A 25,247-nucleotide genomic window follows, 5' to 3' on the forward strand; every position below is an offset into this window, starting at 1 on the left:
GAATTAACCGCATTTGAGTAGAAGTGAAGCATTTTAGGGATATTAGAGAAGTTTCATGTTGAAGACCTCACATAAATCAATTAAGTGGGTATGACTCAGAGTAGGGTGTGATGTTCATAGAACTAACTCCAAAGAGTGAGCAAAACACTTTAAATCATTAGAGCATGACTGGAGTTCATTATAGCAATCACATCCTTTAGTAGACTGCCATATAAACAATATTTCTATCTATTCTGATACTATTTTAATCATTTGCATTCATTTCCTACTGCCTTGGAGTTTTGTTTTCTCTCTGCCCTTCAGACTGGGGGTAATTTTATGTACGTGTGTGATTTAAGAGCTATACAGTCTTTGCATTAGTTTAACACTGAGCTGCAGCTGTGCTAAGAAACGAATGTCATTCATAATGTAGCATTATGTAGAAACATACAATCAAAGCGCTCCTTTGTCAGCTTTATTTCCATAGCCTGATATTAAACACAGGAGGACTCTTGGCCAGAAAGGCAGTTCAATGTCTGCATTAAACTGAAGCCTGCTGAGAACAGCTCTCACACAGCAGCAGTCTGTCACTTTGCCATTTGGTCTCCTTCCCTCTTGCCTTGGTTTCTGGGTGAAACACTTGTGTGTATTTTCTCATGCTGTGGAATATATGTTTCTGTTCACTCTTTATTTCACTTTGGACCACCTCAGTAACTTTACTCTGATCAGCAACCTAATTCATTTCATTTAGTAATTCTTGGGTCAAACAACTGTTTATTTGATACACTGCAAAGGTCACATTCCTCTTCCCAATCTTGATGATGTCTCCCATTCCCTTTTCCTGCTCATTTTAACCATTTCCCCAGAAAACCTACTTTGATGCTGAAGGAAAGTGAGCATGCACTTGGGCTGTTAAGGATCTGCTACCATATTTCAACCTATGACTGATGTAAATAACCTACTTAACCAGCTACCCTGCATAAAAAAGAATTCCACTTGTAATTTCAACCCTCTTTTCACCTAGCTCTGCTCACAGTCATTTAGCATATTTCAGAAGTTTATGCTATCGCTACAGCTGTGACTCCCCCTGGTAAGCATCCTCCTCAGTCTTACTGCTCCTCTCTCAAACACTTGTACCCACATCTTCACCTCCTTTTCTGCACTGTTTGTGTGCCTTTTGTGTGCACCTCAGGTTTTGCTTATCAGCAAGAGCAAATGTTACTTTGCTCAAAATAAACAGATAGGTAAAATAAATAATGTAGCCTTGCATGAAGTAGCCTGCTACTATATGAGTTGTTTCCCAAAGCTCTTCCTCACTTTCACAGGAGTTTACTAACCCATTTTCAATTGTTTGGTGTTAATTGTGCCAGCCTTCATACTCAGAACTCGTGATTTCCAGCAGGTGTTTTTAGTTCTCGTGTGTCCCTTTTTAGGTACAGCTAAAATAAAAAGGCTTACCTACCAGAGAGAGGGAAATATGTCAGCACAGAAACCAAACAGCTCAGGGAAGGTCGTTCCCCTCATTAGCGCACAGCTTCACTTCCACTGTTCTTCTGCAGCAAACGTGAAGCTTCAGAGAAGTGTTCATTTCCTAGAAGAGTCATTTTCACTAGTACTGGACTGAGGAATGGGAATAATCATGAAAATGGTGAAATGTTGGTGTTGGGTTTGGACCAGCTTGTCCATATCTTAGTGCAGGAGCAAATGTGCTTTGGGAGCTTTGACTGTGGTACACACTGAGGGCAGCCTGGATCCTCTTGTGATGCTGTGTGAGGTTACTGTGACCTTTACAGCCTTGCTCTGGTTTCAGCTGCGGGCTGTCTGAACTAAATCCCATGTAAGTAGATAATGGACATCTCTGGCAGCGGTGAAGAAGTCTCAAAACATGTGAACTATGCAAATATGAAATGCTTTCTTATGACTGCACTGGAAGTTTGCAGCCATATTTTCTTCATGCATTGCAGGAAATTTTGAGGAACCTTCAAACAAAATCTGAAGCAAGCTCGCTATCCTGCTAGCAGCTTTGTGCTTGCTCAGCCTCCCCTATTGCTTTGAATTTGCAGGATAGTTCATCTGTGCTTCCCAGCCTGCAAACGCACGGGATGGCTTTTCATTGCCCAGCCACCAGCGTTTTGCTGCCGTGTAAGCTACTTCTCTGAGGTGGGCGCTGCTCTGTGAGGGGGTACCGCGCAGCGCCCACCCCACGGCCAACGGTCACCTCAGGGCGAGGCGGGAGCCGACGGGGCGGGAAAATCGGCTACCAGCCAGCGCATGCGCGGTGCGGCGCTCGCGCTCAGCCCGCAGTGGTGCGGGCAGCAGCCCCCAAAGGCGAGAGGGGCATTGCGCGTGCGCCAGCCGCCCTTCTGCAGCTAGAGAGGAGCGCCGCGCGGACGTAACCAATGCGCATCCTCACGCGCGGCGGCCGGCAGCGGGGCACCGCGCATGCGCAGGATAGCGCCGAGCGAGGGCGTGCGACCGCATGGCGGCGCCATTGCACCGCAAGGCGCGCGGCTCCTGCCAGAGCGCAGCGCTACCGGGGGGCGCGCAGGAACGGGCAGCAAAAGGCGAGCTTTTGTTCTGGTACCTCCAGCTCCCGTATGTCGGTACAACCCCATCTTGGACAGCTGCAACTAAACCTGAGCATCCACATTAACCTTTTTTAAAAAAGCTACAGTGAAGAGAGAAAATATCACCTCTTAACAAAAAAGTTTTATTCTGACTAAACAAAATGTACAGTGCTTCCCAAGAGCTGCGGGTTCTCCTCGTCTTCTGAAGGCTGCGGATCCATTGCGTAAGTTGAAGGTGTCTTATCCTGCAGCTCGGAACTACTTTTTGCCAGACTTCTTTATCCCACCGCTCGCTGCCAAAAGAAACCAAACCACCACGGCTCAGACACCACAGGTTACACAGCTCCTGCAGCTTTGACAGCCCCACAGGCTGCCCGTGCAACTCACATCCCCACTGGTGAACTGCATGCGGTACTGTTTGGGATCTTACGTGTTTAACTTCATGCTGAAAACCAAAGCCCCTCTTGGAACTAAACACACCCCAGATTTACAAGAGCACAAAGTACTTCAGCAGTTCTTTGCTCCTCCGTCGATTACTTCTTATACAACAGTCTGATCAAATCAAATTTAAGGCTGAAGGAATAAAAGCATCAGTATTTCTACAACAACCAGAGCACCAATGAAGCAGGCACTGGAATTACCAGAGCATCTGTTCTTCGCAGTCCCTATTTCTGAAGACAGTAAAGCAATGTGAAAGAAACAACATATTAACGTGGCACTGAGTGCAGCACTTTTTGTAAATGCTGTTTGGTTTTGTTTTACAACACGTGTCATAGCTGACCTGTGGAAAGCAGAAAATGACAGTAAGGGCTGATAGTCAACAGCAGACTTTGCACTGTGATATAATGATTCTAACAGCGTTGCCTTGCTGAGGCTCTCAGGCACAGTCTAGCTTCTCCAACAACGGAACCTCTGTCAGCTCTTGCAAGCATTGGACAAGAACCAGATAACTGAAATTCAACCAAATAAAAAGAAGAGTGGTGATGGCAGGACAGAGCTATCCAGATGTGCAGAGCTACTCACACCCAAAGGGCCTGATAGAGAAAAAGTTCAAGGTAGTTGGGACAGAAGGAAAGCTCGGGGAATTTTTCTGCATGTCTGTAATGCCAAAGACATTCCGTAAGTCCCACACCCAGCACATTTTTTGTAAGCAGATAAATCAGAGCAGCTAGATCCCTTCGAGATAAACAGACAAGAAATAACCCAAGTCAGTGGGACTGGATTGTATTCTACCCCAAGAGCACAAACTCACATATGAAGCTGCAAAACTGCTGGCTAAGATTTGTAATTTATCATTACAGCCACTGTGTCAGAGGACTTTATTGTATCTTATTCTTCTATTTTGGTGATCTGCCAGCTACACTGCCAGCATAACTCCCAGGTGCAGAAACAGTTCTGGGATGAAACTAGAGAACCTGAGAGTCTAACCTCGATCTCTGGCAAGATAACAGTCTATAATAAAGGCAAAAATGGATAAATGTAGTCTTGTGAAAGTTGGTAAGACTTCTGTTAATGACAGGGTTGAGTGGACAGTCAGTATTAAAAGTATTTCCTACTGCCATCATTTGAAATATAGAGCAGGCTGGATGAACCATCACAATGCAGCCTGCAAAGTTTCTTCTTGATAAGAAGCTGTCAGACAGCTTTGTTGACAGAGCATACTTTAAATTCACTTAAGCAAGAGCACTGAAACCAGTCTTATTTCCAGTCACAGGATTTTTTTTTTGTGAGGTTTTTTTCCCCCCTTCTGTCATGAATCTTCTGCTCTTGAATTTCACCCTCTAAGATAGCAAGTAATGAATTTGTTAAAATTTCACAATTGTGGCAAAGCCTGTATTTCTTAATACACCTGGAAAGCAAAAGATGGTATGCTAAAATAAGAGCAGAAATCTCTCTGCACCATCCCACTAGAACAGCTTATCACACCTGGCATGCAGTTACACCTCTTAAAATATAAACTGTACCAGTAATTTGGACATTAAATTGCACAGTAAAAATAATAATAATTTTAAAAAATAACCTCTATTTGTTACTTATCATCTACAGCTGCCATCAGCCTCCCAGTGTGTGCTGAATAATTTACAGGTACAGCTCTTTTTATGTTTGTCAAGCAAAAACATTAAACTTTTGAAGCCAGCAAGCCACTCAATTTTTCCTGTCAGCATGGCACCTCACTTACTGAGGGGCCCTTTTCCAGCAGCCTTTGCTTTCATCTCCTCAAGTTTCTTTTGCTCCTCCTTCTGCTTTTGTTTAAATGCCAGATCTGTCTAAAGAAAAGAACAACAGTGTGTTAACATCTCCTGCCTCAGAGAAGTTGGAAAACAACTGAAAGCAATGAGAAAAAAACATTATCATAGAATCATAGAATCACAGAATGGCCTGGGTTGAAAAGGACAACAATGACCATCTAGTTTAAACCCCCTGCTATGTGCAGGGTCACCAACCAGCAGACCAGGCTGCCCAGAGCCACATCCAGCCTGGCCTTGAATGCCTCCAGGGATGGAGCATCCACAGCCTCCTTGGGCAACCTGTTCCAGTGTGCCAGCACCCTCTGTGTGAAAAACTTCCTCCTAATATTTAATGTAAGTCTCCTCTGTCTCAGTTTAAAATCATCCCCCCTTAGATAGTCCTATCACTATCCACCCTCATAAACAGCTGTTCCCCTTCCTGTTTATATGCTCCCTTCAAATACTGGACTTATGTTCCAACAGCAATCAAAACCTAACAGACTAAACTGATGCAAGATGGCTCAGTGCTAGTAAATAAGCAAAACCTCCCAGAACAATGACAAAGAGTATTGTTTGGGGCTTTATTTGTGTTGCACCACAACACAGAAATTGACCAAACTTTCACTTTGTGTGTTTGATTTTTCTAAAATTAAGAAAGTATCACCTCCCTTAACATCATCTCATTCTGCCCTCTGAATGATGTCTGCATTAAAACCTTTAATTCCCACTGCTACTGTGAATCTAGTGCAAAAACACAATAAATCTTGGACTACTTAGGACACAAGAAACAAAGCTTGCTTTTACCTAAAAAAGCGTAACTTAAAAATCTTTCCATACACATCACTACTATTCACTTTTTAATGCATTTGTATTAATTCTGAGAAATACAATAAGGCTGCTGGCAAACCGCACAGGCAAAGCAGCCACTGCACGTCCCTGCTAGAACATCCTCTAGAATTCAAGAGAGCTCAGACTTGCTCTATCTCTTCCATACGTACTCTTCATAGGCAACACCGCTGAAAGGGATTATAGGAGTTCTCCTCAGCACTCAGGATTCTGACATTGCTCACCAATCCAATTCACGTTTTTCTTTTTCAATCACAGCTTACACCTCCACTCTGAGCCCTCATACCCGGGGATCCGCAGCAGGAGGCTCAGGACAATCTCCAACGCATTCCCTTAGCGGATCGCCCACGGTTTCCGTGCCCGTCCCCGCATCCCACGCACGCCGAGGCGCTGCAGGAGCTCCTCTGAGGAAAGATGCTCGCCTCGCCCCCCCCACCGCCCTACCTCATCCAGGTCCTTCGTCTGCTTCTTCGGCTGCTTTAGCGGCTTCTTCTTGCCGCCTGCAAAGAGAGGGGGCGGTGAGAAGCGAGAAGGCGGCACAACCGGCGCCTGCAGCCCCCGGGACCGGCCTTACCCTCTCGGCCCGACATGATGCCAGCACCGCTCCGCTCAGCACCGCTTCCGTCTGACCCCACGCGGCCGCCGTAGCACTTCCGCCGTAGCGCTTCCGGAACCGCTACTTCCGCTTCCGGCGCCGCTCCTCGACCCTGCGGGCAGGCGCGAGGGAGGGCGTTGTGTGAGGGGTTGCCCGGAGGCTGCTGCCACGCCAGGTAGGGCCCCGCGGCCGGGCTCGTCCGCACCGGCGGTAGCGCGGAGCGAACGTCCTGGCGGAGCGCTGCCCTCGGGGCGGGGAAGCGCGTTTTCCTCGCGCTGCACGACGCGGCGATGTCGGGGCGCGGCCGAGAGAACAGCGCGGCTCCGTCATGTGGGCGCGATGAGTTGCGTCGCTTTGTCTATAATCGAGTGGTGGGGCCGTCACGGAGCTGGTGGCTGCTGCTGCTCCGTGCTGCGTGTGCCTCACCTGATACAAGTGGGCCTTCAGGGTGAGGAGCCGGGTTAAAAAAATCTCATCGCAAATGTCTTCCACTGGGGAAGCCTTTTGTGTTTGCACACAGCCGGCTAAAGTCAGCACGGGTAACCGTTGCCAAATAAACAAAGCAGAACAACTGCAGCACTGCTCGAGGTTTCCTGTATGCTGTGGGTTTATAATATTGTTCTGGTCAAATCCTGGCCTAGCCTTACCCATACTTTATAAAAATTAATTGAGGCTTCATCAAGCTTCAGTGAAATTTTGCCTGTTTATGCAGTCTTCAGAGGAATGTGCTAAGCAGAAAATAAAAATTTTCCTTGCACGTCAGCACTGGTGTTAAGCAGCAGCGAGTGTTGTTTCTGCAGGGTAAGCAAGGATTTTAAAACTCATTTTAAAACTCAGCCATAACGATGCATTCACTCCCTGATGTCTGTATGAGCATTTGGCTCCTCTTCGTGGCTCAGTTTTGCAGGAAGGTTCCCAGAAAGACCCATGTTCAGTTTAGAACTGCCGTGTTTTCTCTCTGTCCGTTATATATTTGCCTTTCTACTCTTCAGTGATTTGGAAGTCTGTGGAGTGTGAGGCACAGGGAATGATGAAAGCCCATTTCTTTCCCTTTTCAAGCTTTTTCTTTTTTAATGCCTCTTTCTCATTTCTTTTTCTGTTCTTTTCCAGGATTGTTAGCACCTGTGATATTGTATGCCAAACTCAAATGTGAAAGCTCAAAGCAAGCTTTCATATGGCGGTCACGTCTGTGCCGAAGACTTACGTTACTCTGCAGCTACTCCTGCTGGTATCTGCACACAGTCACTATGCAGTGAGTTAATCAAGAAGTATGGCAGAAGTACTTAATTACAGCAGAAAAGCGGGGATCTGTGGTACAGCCGTCCTTTGCTGAAAACTGGAAAGTTTCCTGTGTAAGTAATGGTGCAAAACTAGCAATGGTTTATCCATCCTTGAATTGTATTGTTCTTTTTGGCATGCATGTTTAATTTTAAGAGGCATTTACCAGCCTTAGTTTAATAACGTTTTTCTTTTTCTTGCAGCACTTTTCTTCGGTGATTGAGTACAAGACATGGGGCCAATGAAGTATAAATCAAGTGTGTCATCGGTGTCCTGTGGGTTGCAGTATCACCATTGTTTGATAAAGCGGAGTCAAAAAATGAATGTACACTTAGTGAGGACGTACTGTGCATCCGGACCAAAGAGGCCCGAAACCAAATCAGCCATAGAAACTGCTGTGGGCATTCTGAACCGGGTGGCAGAAGCTGGGGCTGCTGTGGGGAAAAACTCCCTGCAGAAAATATCTGCAACTGGCAAGAACTGGTGGGACAAATACGAAGAGTTCGTTGGGCTCAATGAAGTTCGGGAGGCTCAGGGAAAAGTAACAGAGGTAAATGTGGAGATAATGTAAAAAAATAAAATTGGAATTATGACTTATGCCATTAGGAAGACTGACTGTGAGGCTGAAGAGGGCCTCCAAATAGAACTGTGTCTTTTTTTTCTGCTTTAACTGGCTGTGCAGATACTCTGACAGAGTTCTAGTCTAGTAAGCTCAGTACACGTAGTGTATCCCCTATATTGTGATGAATTGTGTTGCTTTTATTTTCCTCCCTGAAATCATATGACTAACAGTTTACATCTATCTGTTAATAAGGCTCTAAAATAATCTCTCTTCCCAGGCTGAAAATGTCTTTATGATAGCTCGAGGGATTGTACGACAGGCTCGTGAAAATGTAGAAGCCCAGCAGATAAAGCTGAAGGAAGTCCGGGACCGCCTGGACAGGGTCTCTCGGGATGACACCCAGTATTTAGAATTGGCTACACTGGAACACAGATTGCTGCAGGTAATTTCCTGATCTGAGTGCTGGCAAACACAAAGAAAACATATGTGCTTTGTTTCTGTCACTAGTGACTGGTTCTGCAGACGTGCTTTAGTATATAAGTACAGTAAGTTAATTTTTATGATACTTGTTTTAATTGAAGCAATGTGGGTGACTTGATCTGATGTGGAAATCATGTTTATCTTCAACAGGGTAGTGCATTTGGAGACAAAAGCTGAAAAACTTAGAACATTGTCTGAATGGTGACAGGTGCATGGAAAAAAAAAAAAAAAAGATGGGATTCAAGCAATTAGTTTCCATGTCATAAGAGAAGTGCATTTCCAGTTGTTAAGCCATCAAAGCCATTCCCCTTTCACCTGGCTGCAGCCCCCACATAGTTTACTAAGGCTTTTGTCAGAGAGCAGTAAGGGCAAGACTGCTCCATGAAGGAGAACAAGCAAGAAAATGAGGGGGACCACAGCACAGGCAGGGGCAATGTTCTGCACCAACAGAGTGCAGTCCTCCTGCACCTCATCAGAAGGAGCCAAGCAGGGCTGACAGTAGGAGCACAGTCATCCACAGTCCATCAGTCACAGATAAAGGCATGGTAGCAGCTAAACTCAAGCCAGAGATCCAGGTGACACTGCAGGAAACAGGCCTGGAAACTGGCACATCTATGGCAAAGCTTGGGCAAGTAGTTAATAGCTATGCCTGAGCCTAAATGGATCTTCTGAGTCAATAAGCAGAGCAGCAGCAAAGAACTAAAAAGAGCTGTCCAAAAAAACAGATCAGGTCTGTGTAGATGAGATTTCAAGAAGAGAGCTGTGCATCACTGTGGAGAAAGATAGAACTAAAGTCATCACTGTATGGTGGTACTGCTGCCTTACAAAAGAAATACATGCTCAAAAGACTGAGATAGTTTGGGGAATGCAGTCAATTGACAGACAGGTTCACTATCAAAAACACTTCTTCCTTTGCTAAAATTACAGAATTTTACTGCAGGAAAATAACCATAAAGTTTCCACTGTTTTGCTGAGATAAACTGGCTTACAAAAGGAACTGCCACACCAAAGCCAGGAGGGGCAGAAAAGGAAGATGTATGTCTTTAAACAGGGGAAGAAAGAGAAGGCAGAGGAGTGAAAAGTGTATGTGATCATGAGATGAGCCTTTTCAGAACTGTTTTCAGTTCCTGTTTTAAGGGAATTACAACTGAGATGAAGAAGTGGGGTAGAGGTGGTGTTTGGAGAAGTACAGAGAGCCAGAGAAAGCTTTCTTTATGGGGAGAGAAAACCTGTATGTTCATAGCACTTTTCTATCATCACCATGTGACAGATTATGATTTAGACAGTCTTCAAATGTAATTGTTGATGATCTTTTCCATTTCTTAGCTTTGACTTAAAATGATGTCTCACCAATTTAAGTAGGATTAATAAAGAAAATCATACATTTAAAGGAAAAATCTACAAAACAATTTCTGAAACAACTGATGGATGCACTTTTTTCTTTTTCTTTTTTTATAATCTGAAGTTATAAAATGGTGTAGCTTTTCTTTCAAAGTGCTGTGTTTCTTGCAGGAAGAGAAGAGGTACCGAGCTGCCTACTTAAATGCAGAAGAATCTGAGCGAGAAAAATTTTCTCTCTTCTCCGCTGCTGTAAGGGAGAGCCACGAGAAAGAGAGGACAAGAGCTGAAAAAACGAAGAACTGGTCTATTATTGGTTCTGTACTGGGAGCCATTATAGGTGTTCTTGGTTCCACCTACGTTAATCGAGTAAGGCTGCAGGAACTGAAAGTCTTGGTGCTCGAAGCACAGAAGGGCCCAATAAATCTGCAAGAAGCCATCAAAGAACAGGCATCCACCTATGACTTGCAGCAGAAGGATCTCAGTGATGTCATAGCAGACCTGAAAAACATTCTGCAAACAAGGACGTCGCAGGGAATAAAAGAAGGTGTTTTATTGGCAAGAGAAGACAAGAGTGACTCCATAAAAATAGATTCTCTTTTAATTCCTCTAAAAGAACAGCTTAACTACACTAAACAAGTCAGTTCATGTCTCGGGAGTTTACAGCAGCAGTTTACCCATCTTCAGGAAAGTATAGCACAAGTCATTTCTGAAGTGCAGAGTGTTAAACTTGCGGTTCATTCTAGACCTGTGGAAAGAGTAACAGCCAGGTCCTCTGGGGAGAGTAAGGGCCAGGCTGCTGCTGTGAGAGATGTGATTTTAGAGTTGTGTGATACAGAGCGGAGACTGGAATCACAAATCAAGAGAAATTCTATTTACAGCACTGCACTGACATGTACTATGTTTGCTGTTAGTCTGCCAGTACTCTATATTTTACTGAAAGGGAACTGATCTCTAATGAATTGCCATAATTTACTAGATTAATAAAAGTAAACTTGCACTGTGCTTAGACTGTAACTCCAAATAAATTTGTGCTAGCATTTCTCATGCTTTCTGCTGTGTGCTTGGGGAACTTGTCAGGGCTAGCCATCTACTGCTGTAGGCTCCGTGTTAACTCTGTGCTAAGGCTTTGACTTGCTGTGTGGCTTTTAACTCAAGTGAAAGAGAGTCCACTGTTTCATCTGTTGATTTAATTTGCTGATTGACTCTTCTGTTGTTTAGTATCATGTATTATGCCAGTCGGTGAGCTTCATCTGGAGCTTTATTTGTGGTTTTCAGTTCAAATGATTCTTTCAATCTGTCTGATCTGTTGATCAAAGTACTTCATGTGCAATCCTTTATAATTTCATTCCTGATTTAATAATTTTGCAGTTTGTCTGTACACAAAACACTAGAAGTCATTTTACCAATCAGGTAGAGATGTTTTTCTCTGATGTTTTTTGGGTTGGGGTTACTTATTTTTGGTTGTTTTTTGTTCGTTTGTTCATTTTTAATCTGGATGCAATAGTTTTCCATGTAACAAACAGCAGGAATGATACAGGCAAGGAGGACTGAAGTTATCGTGGTATAACATACAGCTTCATGTGTCTGTACAGTCAGGTGGTACCTTTAAAATATATTTAAATCATATGTGGTTACTTTCTGATTATGAAGCTTCCAAAAGCATTTCTGGAACTTTGGCCACGTTACTGGCAGGTGCAGAGATGTGTTAAGTGCAGTGATGTTTATTCTGCAGGTACGAGTCAACTGTCCTTTCTCTCCAGGCTCCTTGACCCATCATTCCCTAGCTGCTTTGTGCTTGCAGTAAGCAGCTTTGGAAATCACTCTTTTATCCTCAGTAGCTTGGAGTTGTTTTTAGTCATGTCCTGTCTGGAAATGCTGTTCTACAGCAGTATTTCTAAGATGGTATTTTATGGTAACGGTGCTATGCAAACTACTCCAAAACAGCAACTGGAAAGAAGTGAGGTCCAGCTGTTTTTCTTGAAAGGGATGAAGAATGGCTGGCTGAGGAAAAATGCTCTCTAAACAGCTAAACATGAATGTCTGTGTATGGCCTGATGTAGTCGTTGGTATTTGTTGGTATCGTTTTCTCCCTGTGATGGTAGCAGATAAACAAACCAAACTTGGAGCTCAGGTTCTTCCAGGCTTCACTTCTGTGAAACCTTTGCAAGGCACTGACAACCTGACTTCACGCTTAAATGCTTTTGTGTGAGCATTTCATAATGACTAAGCTATGTTTAGTACACAGTGATACGTGAAGCCCTTTCCCAGTAACCATGGGAAAAGAGCTGGAGGTTCTGATTGTAAGCTTCCAAGCCTGAAAGTCATTTGGGGCAGGGATGTTTGCTCTGTGGCACCGACATCATTTGGTACCATTGGGTACTATTATGACTGAATAAACGATGTTAGGAAAGGTCTGTGCTGATTCAGTGCTTAGAAGATGAAATATGCAAAGGGTGGTTTTGGGAAAGATTTCTGCTGATTCCATTTGGAGTGTAGAGCTTGTTGGGGAAGCTGTTTGATCTGAGGGCTTGAGAGCTGTGATAAAAATTCCTACTCAGCTGCATCAGGAAGTATATATACAGATCAATGCAACTTTTCAAATCTGTAATATTTCATTTTCTCATTTCACAAAGGTTTCTACAGGTTATACTTCTTGCAGAAGCTTGATGAAAATCAGAGACGTGTGCAATTAAAGAAGCAGCGATAGTACAGCAGTTCTGGTTGTATCTGAAATTTGAGATGAGCTGCACGGGGTGATACGTATCAAGGTGAAAATAATGATCTCATCCTCTGTAGGGAGTTCAGAGATTCAGGAGTACATTCTGTGTGTGCAGTGCCCTACAGCTGACACAATTCATTGGTAGAGCTGCTTACTGTGCTCGTGCTCTTTGTTGATAATCTTCTTATGTAAAGTGACAGCAGAATCATTACAATGAGGAGGACAGCAACTTGTAACAGCACTTGGGAGGACAGATGCGTGCTCCCTGTGTGAATCATCGCTCCGTTGTGGCAACGGTGTGCAGCTTGGTGCTCTGCCACACGTGCACCCCAGAGGCAGAAGGTGTGGCTGTGCAGTGCCAGCTGTACCTGGAGCTGAGGGCAGTATCCAGGACGACAGCAGAGCACAGGCTGTACACCTCATCTGGGAGCTACTTTGTGCTAGTTCTCCTCATGGCAACACAGACAGTAAATATGCAAGTCTGAACAAAAGCAGCCCAGCTATATGCTGAAGTATTTATTGGAGTGCTCCCACTAGTGAGGTGTGTTTGCAGTACTGGCAGTGACTTACACTGCATACAGTGACATCTCATTGCATTTCTCCTGGCAGTTCAGGTACAGCCAGGTGAGTGGTTTGTTGCTTGTGTTCCTCTGGGCTATTCTAGAAAAAAAAAAACAAAAACCAAAACCAACAACACAAATCAAACGGCAGTGCTCCATTGCATACCTGTGGATTATTAACAGTTTACATTGATGGTTGAGTTTTGCTTTTGGGAATGGGGTCTCAGCAGCAGCTTTCCTTGTGCAAGAGAATTCTGCCTGCTAAGCCCTTCAAGACTGACATTCTTGCACTCTGTGAGCAAAGTCCTCTCTGGGTAGGATGGCTCAGCCAGCCGTGTTTCCCAGGTGCTCACCAGCTGAGATGATGGTTGCAATCCTTTTTGCAAGTGCTAATGAGGCCAAGGGCTGACCTGTGTGTCTGTAAGTCAGAGAAAGGCAGTGCAGTTTCATGTTATTTCCGCTGCTAACCAAGACACAGAAGAGGGAACAAGTAACAGCAACAGGAAGCCTGCGAGTGGACAATGACTATAGAAAAACAAATGGCAGTTGTCTGAACTTGGCTCCTGCCAAGCTATTTTGAGTTCTTGCTGCTCCATGAGAAGCCGTTCTTAACTGCAGAGCAAACAGCCTAGCTAGTGGCTATGGAAAATACAAGGAATGAGGTCACTGCTGCCTTCTAACAGTAGGTGCATTCTGAAGAGAACTTGCCATTTCTTCCAGAGAGGAAAGGAATATCAAACATCACTTATGAATACAAAACAAAGGCGATTACATGTGGTATCACAATCAGTGTGTGTCTGTTTATTAGTACTTATGGTTTGGATGTTCCGACATCCTGGCATCCTGGTTGGAAGCTGCAGGTGTTCCTGTTGATCTGGTTGTAACTATGTTTGGCAAAGACAGTTTCTTGCATAGAATACCTTCTAAAAACAAATACTTCCTTCTGTGTGGCGCTGAGGAGCAATAGAACAGTTCTGCTCACTTCAGGAGAGGATGGAGATGTGCAGTAGGAGGGAGGATTGTGTGTGGAATTGAGTGAGACCCTACAAGTATCACATCCACAGCTATTTTTCAGAGTCAAATTTGTGCAGTGCCTCTCAGCCAGTTTTGAAATACTATACAAGGAATTAATTTTTAAGGCTGCTTTGCACACTTCTGCACGCTTTAGTTTTCAATGGCTGCAGCCTACAGTGGCCTTTTGGTGAGTGTGCCTGAAGCAAGCTCCCCATTAAAGACTATTTGATTTGAGTTTGGGAGCAGGCCCTTCAACATCGCTGTTGCAAAGGCAGAGGTGCCCAGATGCAGGGGATGAGGACCGTAGTGCTCTTTCTGAATGTCCTGACAAACTGAATCTCTGAAAGCTGCAGAGCAGGGCAGATGCGGCCGATGTTCTGCTGGTCCCTAAATTGCTGCTGTAGATGCAGTTCATGGCCAGGAGCTATAGACAGGACTCACTCGTGATTTCCGAACCAGTTTCATCCCCTGCTCGGAGGGGAGGAAGAGCAAGAAGAGAATCAAAAGGGGTATAAGCAGCTGCTGGTCTTGTGATTACCACAACGGTTACGTAAGAAACTCAGCTAACCTGCTTAGAAGCAGCAGCGAGCAGGGGCTTCCAGAGGGGAGGATCCTGTATGGATTTGAATATAAAAAAAAAAGCTTTCTGAATAAATGGGAATCAGAAGCTGCTGAATGGACAAATTAGTGCCATGTTAGCTCTTTGTGCCGTGCCGTTTACAGCCGTGCCCTGCCCGAGAACAGGCTTTGATGGTTCTGGGAGCGGGATCGCCGTGCAGGGCGATGGAAGCTCCTTCCTGCAGAGGGAGCGCGTTCCGCTGCACCGCTGGGATGCACCGCGGCTGCGGGAGGCCCCGAGAGGCGGAGGGGTGCAGCCCTCCAGCACGGCTCTCCGCACTCTTTTCCAGCGTGTTCTCCCGGCTGCGGGATGGGATGGGTTGGGTTGCGTTGCTGCTTTTTAAATAAAGCTTTCCGGTGCGTGTTAGGGGGTGTTTTTTTTTTTTTTCTTTTAGGCAGACTGAAGGGGCTGCAGGTCGGGACTGGCTCTGGAGGAAAGGTAGGCAGGGGATTAGTGTCTTGAGTCAGGAATGGGTTGGAACAAAGGGGAAAAAATATATATATATATATATATATATATATTTTTTTACACTCTTAGTCACCAAAGCTGGATTTTGGTGGAAGCAGTGCGGGTGCAGCTGAAACGTCTGATTTGTGAGATGATGATAAGTTGGCTGAATGAGACCCAACCTTAACAGCGATGTAGAGCTGGGAGGGTGGCAATAGGATGGATTCCTCGGCCTGGCGAGGTGCAGTAATGCTGTGTCCCCAAGGTGTCCCCGTGTGCAGTGAGCAGCCGGGCCTCCCTACAACCAGTCCTTCCTCTGCGGGACCGCGCTCACAGGCATCATTTCTCCCTCAGAAAGCAGCAGTTCGTTGGGTGGGAGCCGGAGATGGGCGACACAGTGCAACAAAGAGAGTGGATGTTCATTGACACTTCGGGACGTGGGACTGTACCAACAGCGATCCTCTGAAATGTCAGCAATGCACGTGGGAGGGAAGCCGGCCCCGACCCTTGAGAAAGCGGCTTTGTGCCTTCAGCAGCTCTGTAGCTTCTCCCCCAGCAGAGAAGCGGGAGCGATGGGGACAGGGAGCGCTGAGCACACGGCTCGTTCTGCGCCCATTTCCTCCTCCCGTGAGCTTGCTGCAGCTCCCAGCCACGTCCGCGTCCTCCGTGCTGCGCTCGGGGCTGGCTGCTGCCGGCACAGCCCGTCCTTTGTGAGGCCTTTCCGCACATCTGCCCGTGGCTGCAGCAGACGCGTGGCCGCCGGCCTTTGTCACCGCTCTCTGTCCACCTGCAGCGCAGCGCGTCACAGCCAGCCGTTGTGTGGGGACGAGGGCAGGCGGCGCGGCACGGCCGGCACGTCTGGGAGCACAGAGGTCGCAGTGTAAGCCAGAAAAATGGGCGCATTAACGGCGAGGCCGTGCGGTGCCGTTACCGACGGCGGGCTTTGTGCCGTCCGGCCGTCCCTGCGGGGCGACGCCTGGGGCCCGCGGTCGAAGCGTGCCACGTTTCGTTTCCGTGCCGCCGTCCCCACCGGCTCCGGGCCGCTCCGGGGCAGCAGATAACGGCGCTTTTGTTACGATCCCGGCTCCCCGCGCAGCGCTTCCCAAATGCCGCGCGGAGCCGTGCGGCAGCCCGGCCACCTGCTGCTGCTGCTGCTGCGGCGGGCCGGCTCCTCCGGGCAGCGCTGCGCGCGGTGCCGCGCGGCGGGCTCCGCTCCGTGCCGCCAGGACCGGCACAAAGGTGAGGCGGCCGACGGCGCCTCCACCGCGCGCCCCTCGCTCGGGACGACCCGCGCCCCTCCGCCCCGCTCCTCGCTCGCCTCCACCGGCTCCCGGGGCCGGCCCGGCCCCCTCCCGTCGGCAGCCAATGGCGGCTCGGGGCCGCCCGAGGGCTCGGCGCTGCCGGCGGGGGGGTCCCGGCCTCCGCTCGGACCCCGCGGGACGGGAGAGGGGCGCGGCCTCGGCGGGCGGCGGGCTGCGATTGGGTGGGGGCGGGGCCGGCGCTGCGCGGCTCGGTGCGGGCGGCGCGGCTCGGCGGGGAGCGGAGCGAAGCGCGGCGGCAGGTGAGGGGCGGCGCGACCGGCGGGGGTCGCGGCGGGGGTGCGTCGCCGGTACGGCCCCGTCCGGGCTGGGGGGGGGGGGGGCGCTGACGACGCGGTGCCGGGGGCGGCGGGCGGCGGCAGGTGCGGCCCGGGGGCAGCGCTTTGTCTCCGCGTGGGGGATGGGCGCGGCCCCGCGGGGACCGGAGTGCGGTGGGGCCGCACGGGGCCACCCGCAGGGGATGAAGCCCGCCCCGGGCCGAGCCCAGCGCCTGGCGGCGAACCGTGGTCCCGGTGCGGTGGTTGGAAGGGGGGGCTCCGGTAGCGGACTCCCGCGGAGGGGGGCGGTAGCGGGGCGGCCCCGGAGGGAAAGGTGGGAGCGGGGCCGGGCCGGGTCCTGGGCCGGGAGCTCCGCCCGAGTGCGGGGTGCCGGGAGCTTCCCAGCCCCGCGGGGCCGTGCAGCTCGGAGGGCCGAAGTCGGCATCGTAGCGGCTGGAAGGACCCGAAGGGGCGCGGGTGACCCGGGCCCGGCAGACGCGGCGGCGGCTGGAGCGCCGAAGTGTACGGCACCGCTCCTGGCGCCGCCGTCCTGTGCTCCGCCGTTAGACCCGTTTTGCTGAATTACAGCCGGCTAAATCGCGGGCTGGAGGAGCTGAGCCGTCCGCCCCGAATCCCGCGCCGTGCTTCTCCGGTACCGGTGGCACGCGGCAGGAGGCGGCTCCGTCGCGGGCACCTCCGGTACGGGAAGGCCGTGTGCTCCGCGCTGGGGCCGTGCCCTCTCCTTCCACCAGCCCCGCAGCGTTGTGCCGTGCCGATGTCGCTGGAGCTCTTCCCGTCGGAACTTTCTGCGCTCGGTGATGCCCGGCACGGCGCTGATCGCGGTGCGTTCGGTTCGGGAGTTGCCGTTTGAATGGAGGCGGCCGTGTGCTTTGTGTATGAATTGCAGGAGTCAGTGGGTGCTGCTGTGGGTCAGGAGAAGGTCGGAGCTCGGAGCACTGTCCTGTGTTCTGTGAGGAATGGGTGCTTCCACCAGTGCAAACTGCACGGAGTCGTGCAAGTGGTAATGGATCGTTTTGGAGGCAGGGATGTCTGGCAGAGCTGGGATCTGCAGGGCTGAGGCTGGGCTTGGGCTGCCGTCGGGCCAGAAAGGTCACAGATCCCAGGGCCACCCATGGAATTTTCTCTTTAAATGTCTTCCAACATGTGAAAAGAGTTAAGTTAGTAATACGATTAACGATATTTAATCAGATTAAAATTACCAGCATAACTCTCTCGAGAAAGGTGGGCACGGACTGTCAGTGGCTGAGCTGTTCCCTCTGCTTTGTGCCGGGGTGAGGACGGTCCTCTGAGTGCTGTGCTGGCAGTGCTGGTGGGACCCAACGCACCCACAGCAGGTCTGTGCTGTGGGATGGGGCTGCCTGCCCAGGGCTGCTGCCCAACTCTGTGCAACAGGAAAGGAAAGGAACTGCTGCTGCACGCTTCCCGGAACAGCGCTGGGTATGGGCACAGCGTGCTTCATGCTGCGGGGTCACCTGCTGAGGGGGCGTTCCGATGGAGGTGAGGCAACCCCAGTCCTTCCTGCTTCTCAAGCAAACCACAAGGACTTCAGCTTCTCTTCCTCACTCGTACATCTAGACACAATAGGAGCAGAATTGGAGCCTTCCTGTTGCTCTTTGGTGAAGCCCCGTGTTTGATGCTCATCTGTCTGTGGCTCCTTCATTACCTATTGCAAATTACTGAATAGATTCATCTTTTGCTGCTCATCAAAGCCACGGGGGAGCTGCTTCTGCCTCCATGGGAGCATGGCAGCTGGCTCTTGTTGTGCTGGTATTGTTTTCCTCATCCTGACATCTCAGTCATCTCTGACCTGGTGGCTGTGGTGGTGTCTTTGCAGGAGGTTTGCATTGCTCTTTATCTGAGCACTGTCACATTTGCCCTCAGTGCTGGCAGGGAATTCTTAGAGAGCACAAGCACATGCTTTTTGGGCTCTCCCCAGAGCCATACGGGCTTGGCATTGGTGCTGTGCAGCCATCCCCCTGCCCCATAGCCTGGGCTGCAGGCGCTGGCACTGCAGCATTGCTGAGGATGCACCGACCTGTGCCGACATGTGCTGTGCCATTGCCAGGAGAAGCATGGGGGTTTGCTGTGATGTCTGGATGTGCTGCTGAAGTAAGGATTTGTTTTCACTGCTAATAATTTATATATCTTTTTAGCCAAGATTAACCAAGAGATCAGAGTGATTTTTGAGGTTACAGGAAGCAATTTAGGTCTCCATCTCGTTAACTACAAGCCGGCACTGCCTCCCGATGCTGGTGGAAAAAAGTGAAAGGAACAGATGGTGTCAGCTTAGGTGGATTTTATTTTTGTCTTCCATTTGGCAGAAGTTAAACTCATTTCGATTCTGAATCGCTTTTAAAGTGAGGATACAACTTTCTAACCCCTTATGTCACCGCCTCAGAAAAGAAGGGGAGAATGAAGCACAGCAGAGCTTTGTGTTGGTGTGATCTGATAGGAAGGTTTTCGAAGTCAGTCGAAAATAGGAGGTGAATCTTCAAATGGTTCAGATCTGAAGGAAATTCCCAGATACCAGACTTTAATTGCACATGAACTTTACTTGTTTGCTTTCAGTATAAACACCATGAGCGCTGCAAAGAGCGCTTCTCCTGTGCCTGGCAAGTGGGTGAGTCTCACATTGCTTTTGGCTTTGAAGTTTAACTTTGGAACGGCGCGGAGTGGGTGGGCTGAGCTCCTGCAGCCTCTGCTCTGCACTAGGGCTTCTGCTTTCAAAACCACTTCTGCCCCATAGCAATCCTCTATTAGAAAATGGTGCTCGTTTCCTAAAGCGGATGGTATCTTTTTATCTTGCTGCTGGTGTCTGTTCCCGTTCATCTCATGTCTGAGGTCTTTTGTCCGTGCTGGGGGGGCTGAAGGTGTCACAACTCAGGGTGAAGCTGTTGCAGCAGGACGCTGCTTGCTGGGTTCTGTGCTTCAGGGAGGCAGAGGAAGGCTGTGCCTGGCACTGCGGAGGGGGCTGGTTGTGTTCAGGCATCTGTCTGTACTGCTGGAACGAGCTTTCTGGCCAAATTGCATTTAGCTCTATAAATAGAGTGGGTGTATTTGACGTCTTTCCCCACTGTAATCTTTCTGAAAATTACAGCGTTAGCAGAAGTGTGTTCAGCTTAAGGTTTCTACACATGCGTGCATCCGAAATGGTTTTTGTTTTGAACACTTCCCATAGCTCTCCTGTCTTGAGCCATATTGCGCTTTGTGCAGTGACATCGCTGCTCTGTATTGGGTCATGCAAAGAGCCAGAGGGCACATGTCTGTGCTCTGCTCCTGGCGAACGTGTGCTCTTGGTATCAGAATCATTTGAGTCAGAAGGGATCCTTAAAAGCCGTTCTGGTCCAACACCCCTGTAATGAACAGGGAGACCACAGCTCCATCAGGTGCTCATCCACCCCAGCCTTGGGTATCTGCAAGGACAGGGCACCCGCCACTCTGCACAACCTGTGCCAGTCCCTGATCCTGCTGCTGCTTACACTGCGAGGAGTCCTGGGCTGCAGTCCCCATGCAGTGCCAGCCTCAGGGAACAGCTGGCTGAGCAAGCACAGGAGGAAGTGCTCCCAGTAGTGCTCCCCGAGTGCTCTGCTCAGATGTGCATCTTTGGGACAGGAATTTGAGATGCAGAAAGGAGCCGGGATGTCAGAGATGCGCTTGTATCTAATGGCCCTCATCAGAAGTCATGTTAGCACTGAAGGTGTAGTGTTTTGGATAGCTTGGGCTTAACAGCCTTGAAGCTACTTGTTAACACTTTCAGCTTTGATTTGAGCCTTATTGTGTTGCATGTTCCCCCCTGGAAGTGCTGGAGAAAGCAGATCTGTGGATTACCGTGCAGGAAGTTTTCATGTGAGGGGGTTTGGTAACTTCTGGCATCTCCTCTCTGCTGCCTTCCCCAGCCCAGAGCCCTGAGCTCCTCTCACCCATAGCCAACAGATGGCTGTGCTGGAGAACTGAAGCACAGAAGCAGCTCTGAGCTTCTGAATGCCACTGTCAGTGTTTTGATCTCCATTTGCATGCTGTTCTGCTTCCTGCATGCAGATCGCAGCACATTACTGATTGATTCTGCCCAACAGAATGGTAAAACAGGCGTGCGGCGGAATTAATTGTATGGGAGCGATGCGTGCCGCTGTGGGAAACAGAGAAGTAGGAACTGGAGGCTCTGTTTATTTGCCAACTCTTGTTTGCTAATTTACCATTCCAAGAGTCGTTGCTGAGATGAACTGTGGAAATACTGAATAGAGGGGGAGACTAATTGTGAGTTTCTATTCTGACCCTTAGCTGGGATGCATCCTGGCTTGCATTTCGTGTTAACCTGCAACTGTTAAGAGAGATTCAAAGCAAAGACTATGAGGACTTCTGGCTTTTGTCCTCCACGTGGGTGCAGCTTTCTTGTGGCTCCAGCTGAGTTGTGTTTTCATTGCTGGGCTTCCCAGCTGAGCTGAAGTCTCTGAATTAAGGCTTTAAAGAGTAGAAAGCATAGGCAAACTGGTAGCCACGTTGCAAGCCCGTGTTGTTGCAGAGCCAACCACTGAAATGCACCCACAGCATCCTGCAGCATGGACCGCCTATGGCCCCAGCTCTCATAATGAATGCCAAGCTCATTAGCTACAGACAAATAACATCTAAATAGAGGTTACCTTTTAGATAATGACGATGGTGAGTTTCCTGCTGGGGGGTCGCGTGTGCTGTTAATGTACAATTTGGTACTGATGATTTTTACCACCTATTGACCCATAGGCAGATCTGTCTGCTGTTCATCTCCAGGCTGGTCTTCTGCGTGTGAGAGATGTTGTCCCTTTTGGACAGGAGGTTTGGAAGCTCAGATGGGGGAAGGAGCAATGACCTTCTGGCAGCTGCAAGGAAAAAAAAAAAGTATTACAGAACTTGCTTTCTGAGAGAGCAGTGCAGTTTCTTTGAAATGAAAACTCATTGTGTACATGGGTTAATTCCCTTTGTTTTCTGTGGGATGTAAAGGTCACTTTGTCTGTATCTAAACTATGACAAAATCAATAGTCTAATCAATTTCTATAGTAGATTTAGTCTAAATGACTTCGGTTGTGTGCTGTGAGCTTTGATGTGTGAACGTGTCCCAAAAAGCCATAGAACAGTCAATGCAGAGCATCACGGCAAATAACCTCACAGAATTTGCAGGGGAGTTTTCAGTCCCATTCACTGTGTCCACAGGGCTTTTTTTCCCCTGCCCAGTCCCAGCACGGCTTCCTCCTGCTGTTCCCACTGAAAGAATGGATCCCTAAGAGCAACAAAAGCAGTCACGCAGTTCACTTGAGCAGTCATGCATAAAGATGGGCAGACTTTCTGCTGTGAAAACCGAAGGGCAGCCTCCCCTGCCACCAGTTTTCCATGGGTTCTGAGGAGGATGCTGAGGATCTTGCACAGGAGGACAGTGTCCCTGGCATGCACCGGGTGCTGCTGTTCCCCTGGGCTGGGGCTGTCGCAGCAGCCAGTAAGTGTAAGTGTATCGCTCTGCAAATAAAAAGGTAAGGAGGCCTCATCCCTCACTGCCAGCTCAGAGTTGCTTTATTTTGAGAGATGTGAAAGGTTTGATACATGTGTCTGTTTTCTACTGGAACAGCAGCAGCGAGAGCTCTAGTCCTCGTGGCATGGGGTGCGTGGCTGACACGCACAAAAAGCATTAATCCTGCGTGCAGTTATCTTGAATAACTCCAGTGAGATTTACAAGGGATTATTGTTATTGTTTTAAATGTACGCTGAGGGTTCAGTTCATTGTTGGAGCAACTGGAAAGAGCCAGGTTAGAACACGGCAGCAGGTGGCTGCATCCATGTGATGTGCTTCTTCGGGAGTTTGGCTTGGAGCTGTGCAGCAGTGTAAATAATTCATCTGTGCTAACACCAACAGCATGCCTCGTGATTATTAAAAAAAAAAAAAAGGCTGATGCCTCTGAAATCATTGGTTCCAGGGGATGTGTCAGAAAGTGAAATATTTCTAGCAGTTGTCCTCAGTGTCAGCGCTGCGCTCTGTGTTGTTCAGGACTTGTCAGCTTTCCAGAAATTAAAGTAACTGCTAGCATTGGTCCAGCAGACAGTGTGATGGCAAATCCAAAACCGTGGCTGGAAGTGACAGGTCTGTTGGGATTTTCTTGCTTGAAAAGACTGAATAGAATGTACATCTTGGGCAGAATGGGAATGGGGTAGATGAGTAGTGAAGGTTTCCTTAGAGCTTCTGTAGAAATGCTTCGGTGGAGTCTGAGAAAGCTCCTTGCACTCAGATAACTGACTATTAGCTGACTGATTTAATCTTTGCAGTCTGTGATTCCGCAGCTCCCTCCATTATTCTGCAAAACAGGTTCAGTGAAGGAAGGGTCATTTGATGCAGGTGAGTATAGGTGTCTGTGTGTGCTGGAGATGCTGATTGCTGCCCAGCTGGGTTTCACCAAAGCAGTGCCTCTGATGGTGATGTGGGTTTGGGGGAATGGCAATAAAATTGGTATGTAGGGGAGAAGTCCAAAGCCATTTGGGAGCCAAAGAAAGGTGCCTCGTGGCAGCTGACCTGACGAGACTGACCTGCTGATTGCCAAAGCCTATGCAGAGGTGACTTGGTTAAAGCACACACGTAATTGACTCTGAGGGACTTCTCTGCTGGATTAAAGAGAAAAAATTAATGGCTCAAGGCAGAAGGCAAATAAGAAATTAGACTGGCCTTATTGCCAGAAAGAATGATGGAGCCATCGGAGTAAACTGTTAGGATGTGCACTTCTGTTTTGGTCTCCAAACATCTTTGCCTAAATGTTGCTAACCGCTGTTGCACAGAACTGCTCAGGGGGTTTTGTGGCAGTGTAAGCAGAACGGTGCAATGGTGTCTGTGCTTTCTGCAGGAGGTTAGAGTGGTCTCACATTGAATTACATGGCTCAGACTAGTCCTATTGCAATTGGTTTCAGTTGTTCTGTGCTTTAGAAGTAACCTCAAGCCTAATGCAGCTGTTGTTCCTCACCCCTCTTTTTTAACTCCCAAACTTTGTTTGTGTCCAAATGTTTTATGTAGTGGGATCGGTGCATCCGAGGTGGGAAGAACCTTCTTCACCACAGGAACATTAACTTGATGCTTGCACTTCAGGGTTACATCCTCTTGATGCTTCTCACGGTATTTCTTACACTGTTACTGCCTCTTTATCTTACTGTTCTTGCTTTACTTAAACTTTCTACAAAAGTAGAGTTTTTATTAAGCATGTGGTATATAAACCGCTGTCTAAAACGAGGAGCAGTGTTAAATTCCAACTGCTTTTAAGGAATTTCAGTCCGTTTCATTAATCTCCTGTATTCAGTGCTGAAAATCCCATAGAAGAAAATGTGATAAACTTCATAGTTTAACCCATGATTGTCTCAGAATAACTTGTGATTGTTTGCAGGCTGATGGCTAATTTACAGTTCTGTAAAGCTGGTTAAATCACTGAGGCTGTGCAGCCTGAGTGTTTGGGTGATGCAGGGCGGTGGATTTCCCTCAGTTTATGCCAACCATCTAAGCTGAAACTGGATATTAAGTGCTGTGTGTGATAGGTGCTCTGGGGACATGGTGGGCATGGGTTGATAGTTGGACTGGATGATCTTAGAGCTCTTCTCCAACCTTAATGATTCTGTGATAGAGGACTTGCCATACCGAGTGCGTTCTAAGACACCTCCAAGAAAAGTAGTTTGGAAAACAGACCTGAAGTCTGTCCGTTCCAGGACCTGCAATTGGCAAATCATTAACTTTGTTCTGAATAGGTTAAGTAATGTGGCACTCGTTTTGTTTGGCTTCTGATTGACTGTATAATGGCCAACATCAGCAGCCTCTGTCGTGCACTGGACTGCGAAGTCTGCTAATTAACGCACTGGCAACATGAAACCAATGTTTGCACTGAAGAAATTTGCTTCTTGGGGCCATATGGTGGGTGGGAATATCGGGATTGTGTTGTGACTCTGTGGTCATTCATGTGTGAATGCCTGGAGCTCTGGTGTTCCCCCAGTCATGTAGCCAGGCTTGGGGCTGAATGTGCTGCTTCGGAGAACCTGGTAACTGGTAGGCCAAAATCAGCACACGGGCTTGCTATCTCTTGCCCCACTACGATACCTTTGTTTCAATAAATGACATTTATTCGTAAGATATTGATAGGTTTTTGCCAGTTTGAGAGCACTTGGTGCAGCCAGCTCTTTGCTTTCCTTCTGCTGTCTCAGCCCTACTCCTTTCCTTTACTCGCCAAAAGCAACAAAAAAAGAGGTATTAAAGCAGCCCATCTAGTTGTTCTCATGCAATCTTGCAACTCTGAGTGCTGGAAGTTGGCCTCCTCCTGCTGTATGTCTGGTAACACTAGCCTCTGTTGTTTCCTTGTGCTGCTTTTGAAAAATACTCTGTTTTGGTTTCTCTGTGAGAGAGATGGTTGGCCCATAAGTGTATGCCAA

At 48.2% G+C, this 25,247-nt stretch overlaps 3 protein-coding genes and 1 non-coding gene across 11 annotated transcripts in view; 2 read left to right on the forward strand and 2 right to left on the reverse strand.

Annotated features, from left to right (window-relative positions):
- GRIP2 (glutamate receptor interacting protein 2) overlaps positions 1–2,204 on the reverse strand; it is a 248,274-nt gene extending 246,070 nt beyond the window's left edge. The window contains exon 1 of the mRNA XM_090148253.1: positions 1,442–2,204. The gene's annotated coding sequence lies outside the window, so the exon portion shown is untranslated. The remainder of the gene's footprint in view (positions 1–1,441) is intronic.
- A 464-nt stretch (positions 2,205–2,668) lies between these two features.
- LOC116239593 (uncharacterized) lies at positions 2,669–6,269 on the reverse strand. The gene is made up of 4 exons (XR_016470125.1): positions 6,195–6,269; positions 6,065–6,120; positions 4,726–4,809; positions 2,669–2,839 (listed from the first exon to the last, which is right to left on the reverse strand). It is a non-coding gene; the product is annotated as an uncharacterized LOC116239593 (transcript).
- A 6-nt stretch (positions 6,270–6,275) lies between these two features.
- CCDC51 (coiled-coil domain containing 51) lies at positions 6,276–10,917 on the forward strand. Its single transcript, XM_031607200.2, has 5 exons — positions 6,276–6,390; positions 7,326–7,567; positions 7,697–8,043; positions 8,333–8,497; positions 10,048–10,917. Exons 3-5 carry the CDS (start codon positions 7,726–7,728, stop codon positions 10,822–10,824), a joined length of 1,260 nt encoding a protein of 419 aa, XP_031463060.1. The 5' UTR covers positions 6,276–6,390; positions 7,326–7,567; positions 7,697–7,725; the 3' UTR covers positions 10,825–10,917.
- A 5,178-nt stretch (positions 10,918–16,095) lies between these two features.
- Positions 16,096–25,247, forward strand: part of PLXNB1 (plexin B1) — a 67,541-nt gene continuing 58,389 nt past the window's right edge. For 2 of the 8 annotated variants that reach the window (XM_090148271.1, XM_031607150.2), the window contains exon 1: positions 16,721–16,796. Coding sequence is in view for 1 of the 8 variants with exons in the window: in XM_090148266.1 (XP_090004392.1) it covers positions 22,194–22,330 (137 nt within the window). In the remaining 7 variants the exon portion in view is untranslated. Of the gene's footprint in view, positions 16,116–16,720; positions 16,797–17,251; positions 17,654–22,139; positions 22,331–25,247 lie in introns of those variants that run through there. The other 6 variants (XM_090148270.1, XM_090148267.1, XM_090148269.1 and 3 more) reach the window with 5 other exon arrangements.

The sequence above is a fragment of the Phasianus colchicus genome, chromosome 11 (assembly GCF_987193195.1).
Source record: "Phasianus colchicus chromosome 11, bPhaCol1.hap1.1, whole genome shotgun sequence".
NCBI classification, from domain to species: Eukaryota; Metazoa; Chordata; class Aves; order Galliformes; family Phasianidae; genus Phasianus; species Phasianus colchicus.

Excerpts from the sequence above, each read along its gene's own strand:
- CCDC51 (XM_031607200.2), top strand. The coding sequence starts at position 7,726 with ATGGGGCCAATGAAGTATAAATCAAGTGTGTCATCGGTGTCCTGTGGG. Across the intron at positions 8,044-8,332 it reads CTCAGGGAAAAGTAACAGAG|GCTGAAAATGTCTTTATGAT; the intron begins GTAAATGTGGAG and ends CTCTCTTCCCAG. Across the intron at positions 8,498-10,047 it reads TGGAACACAGATTGCTGCAG|GAAGAGAAGAGGTACCGAGC; the intron begins GTAATTTCCTGA and ends TGTTTCTTGCAG.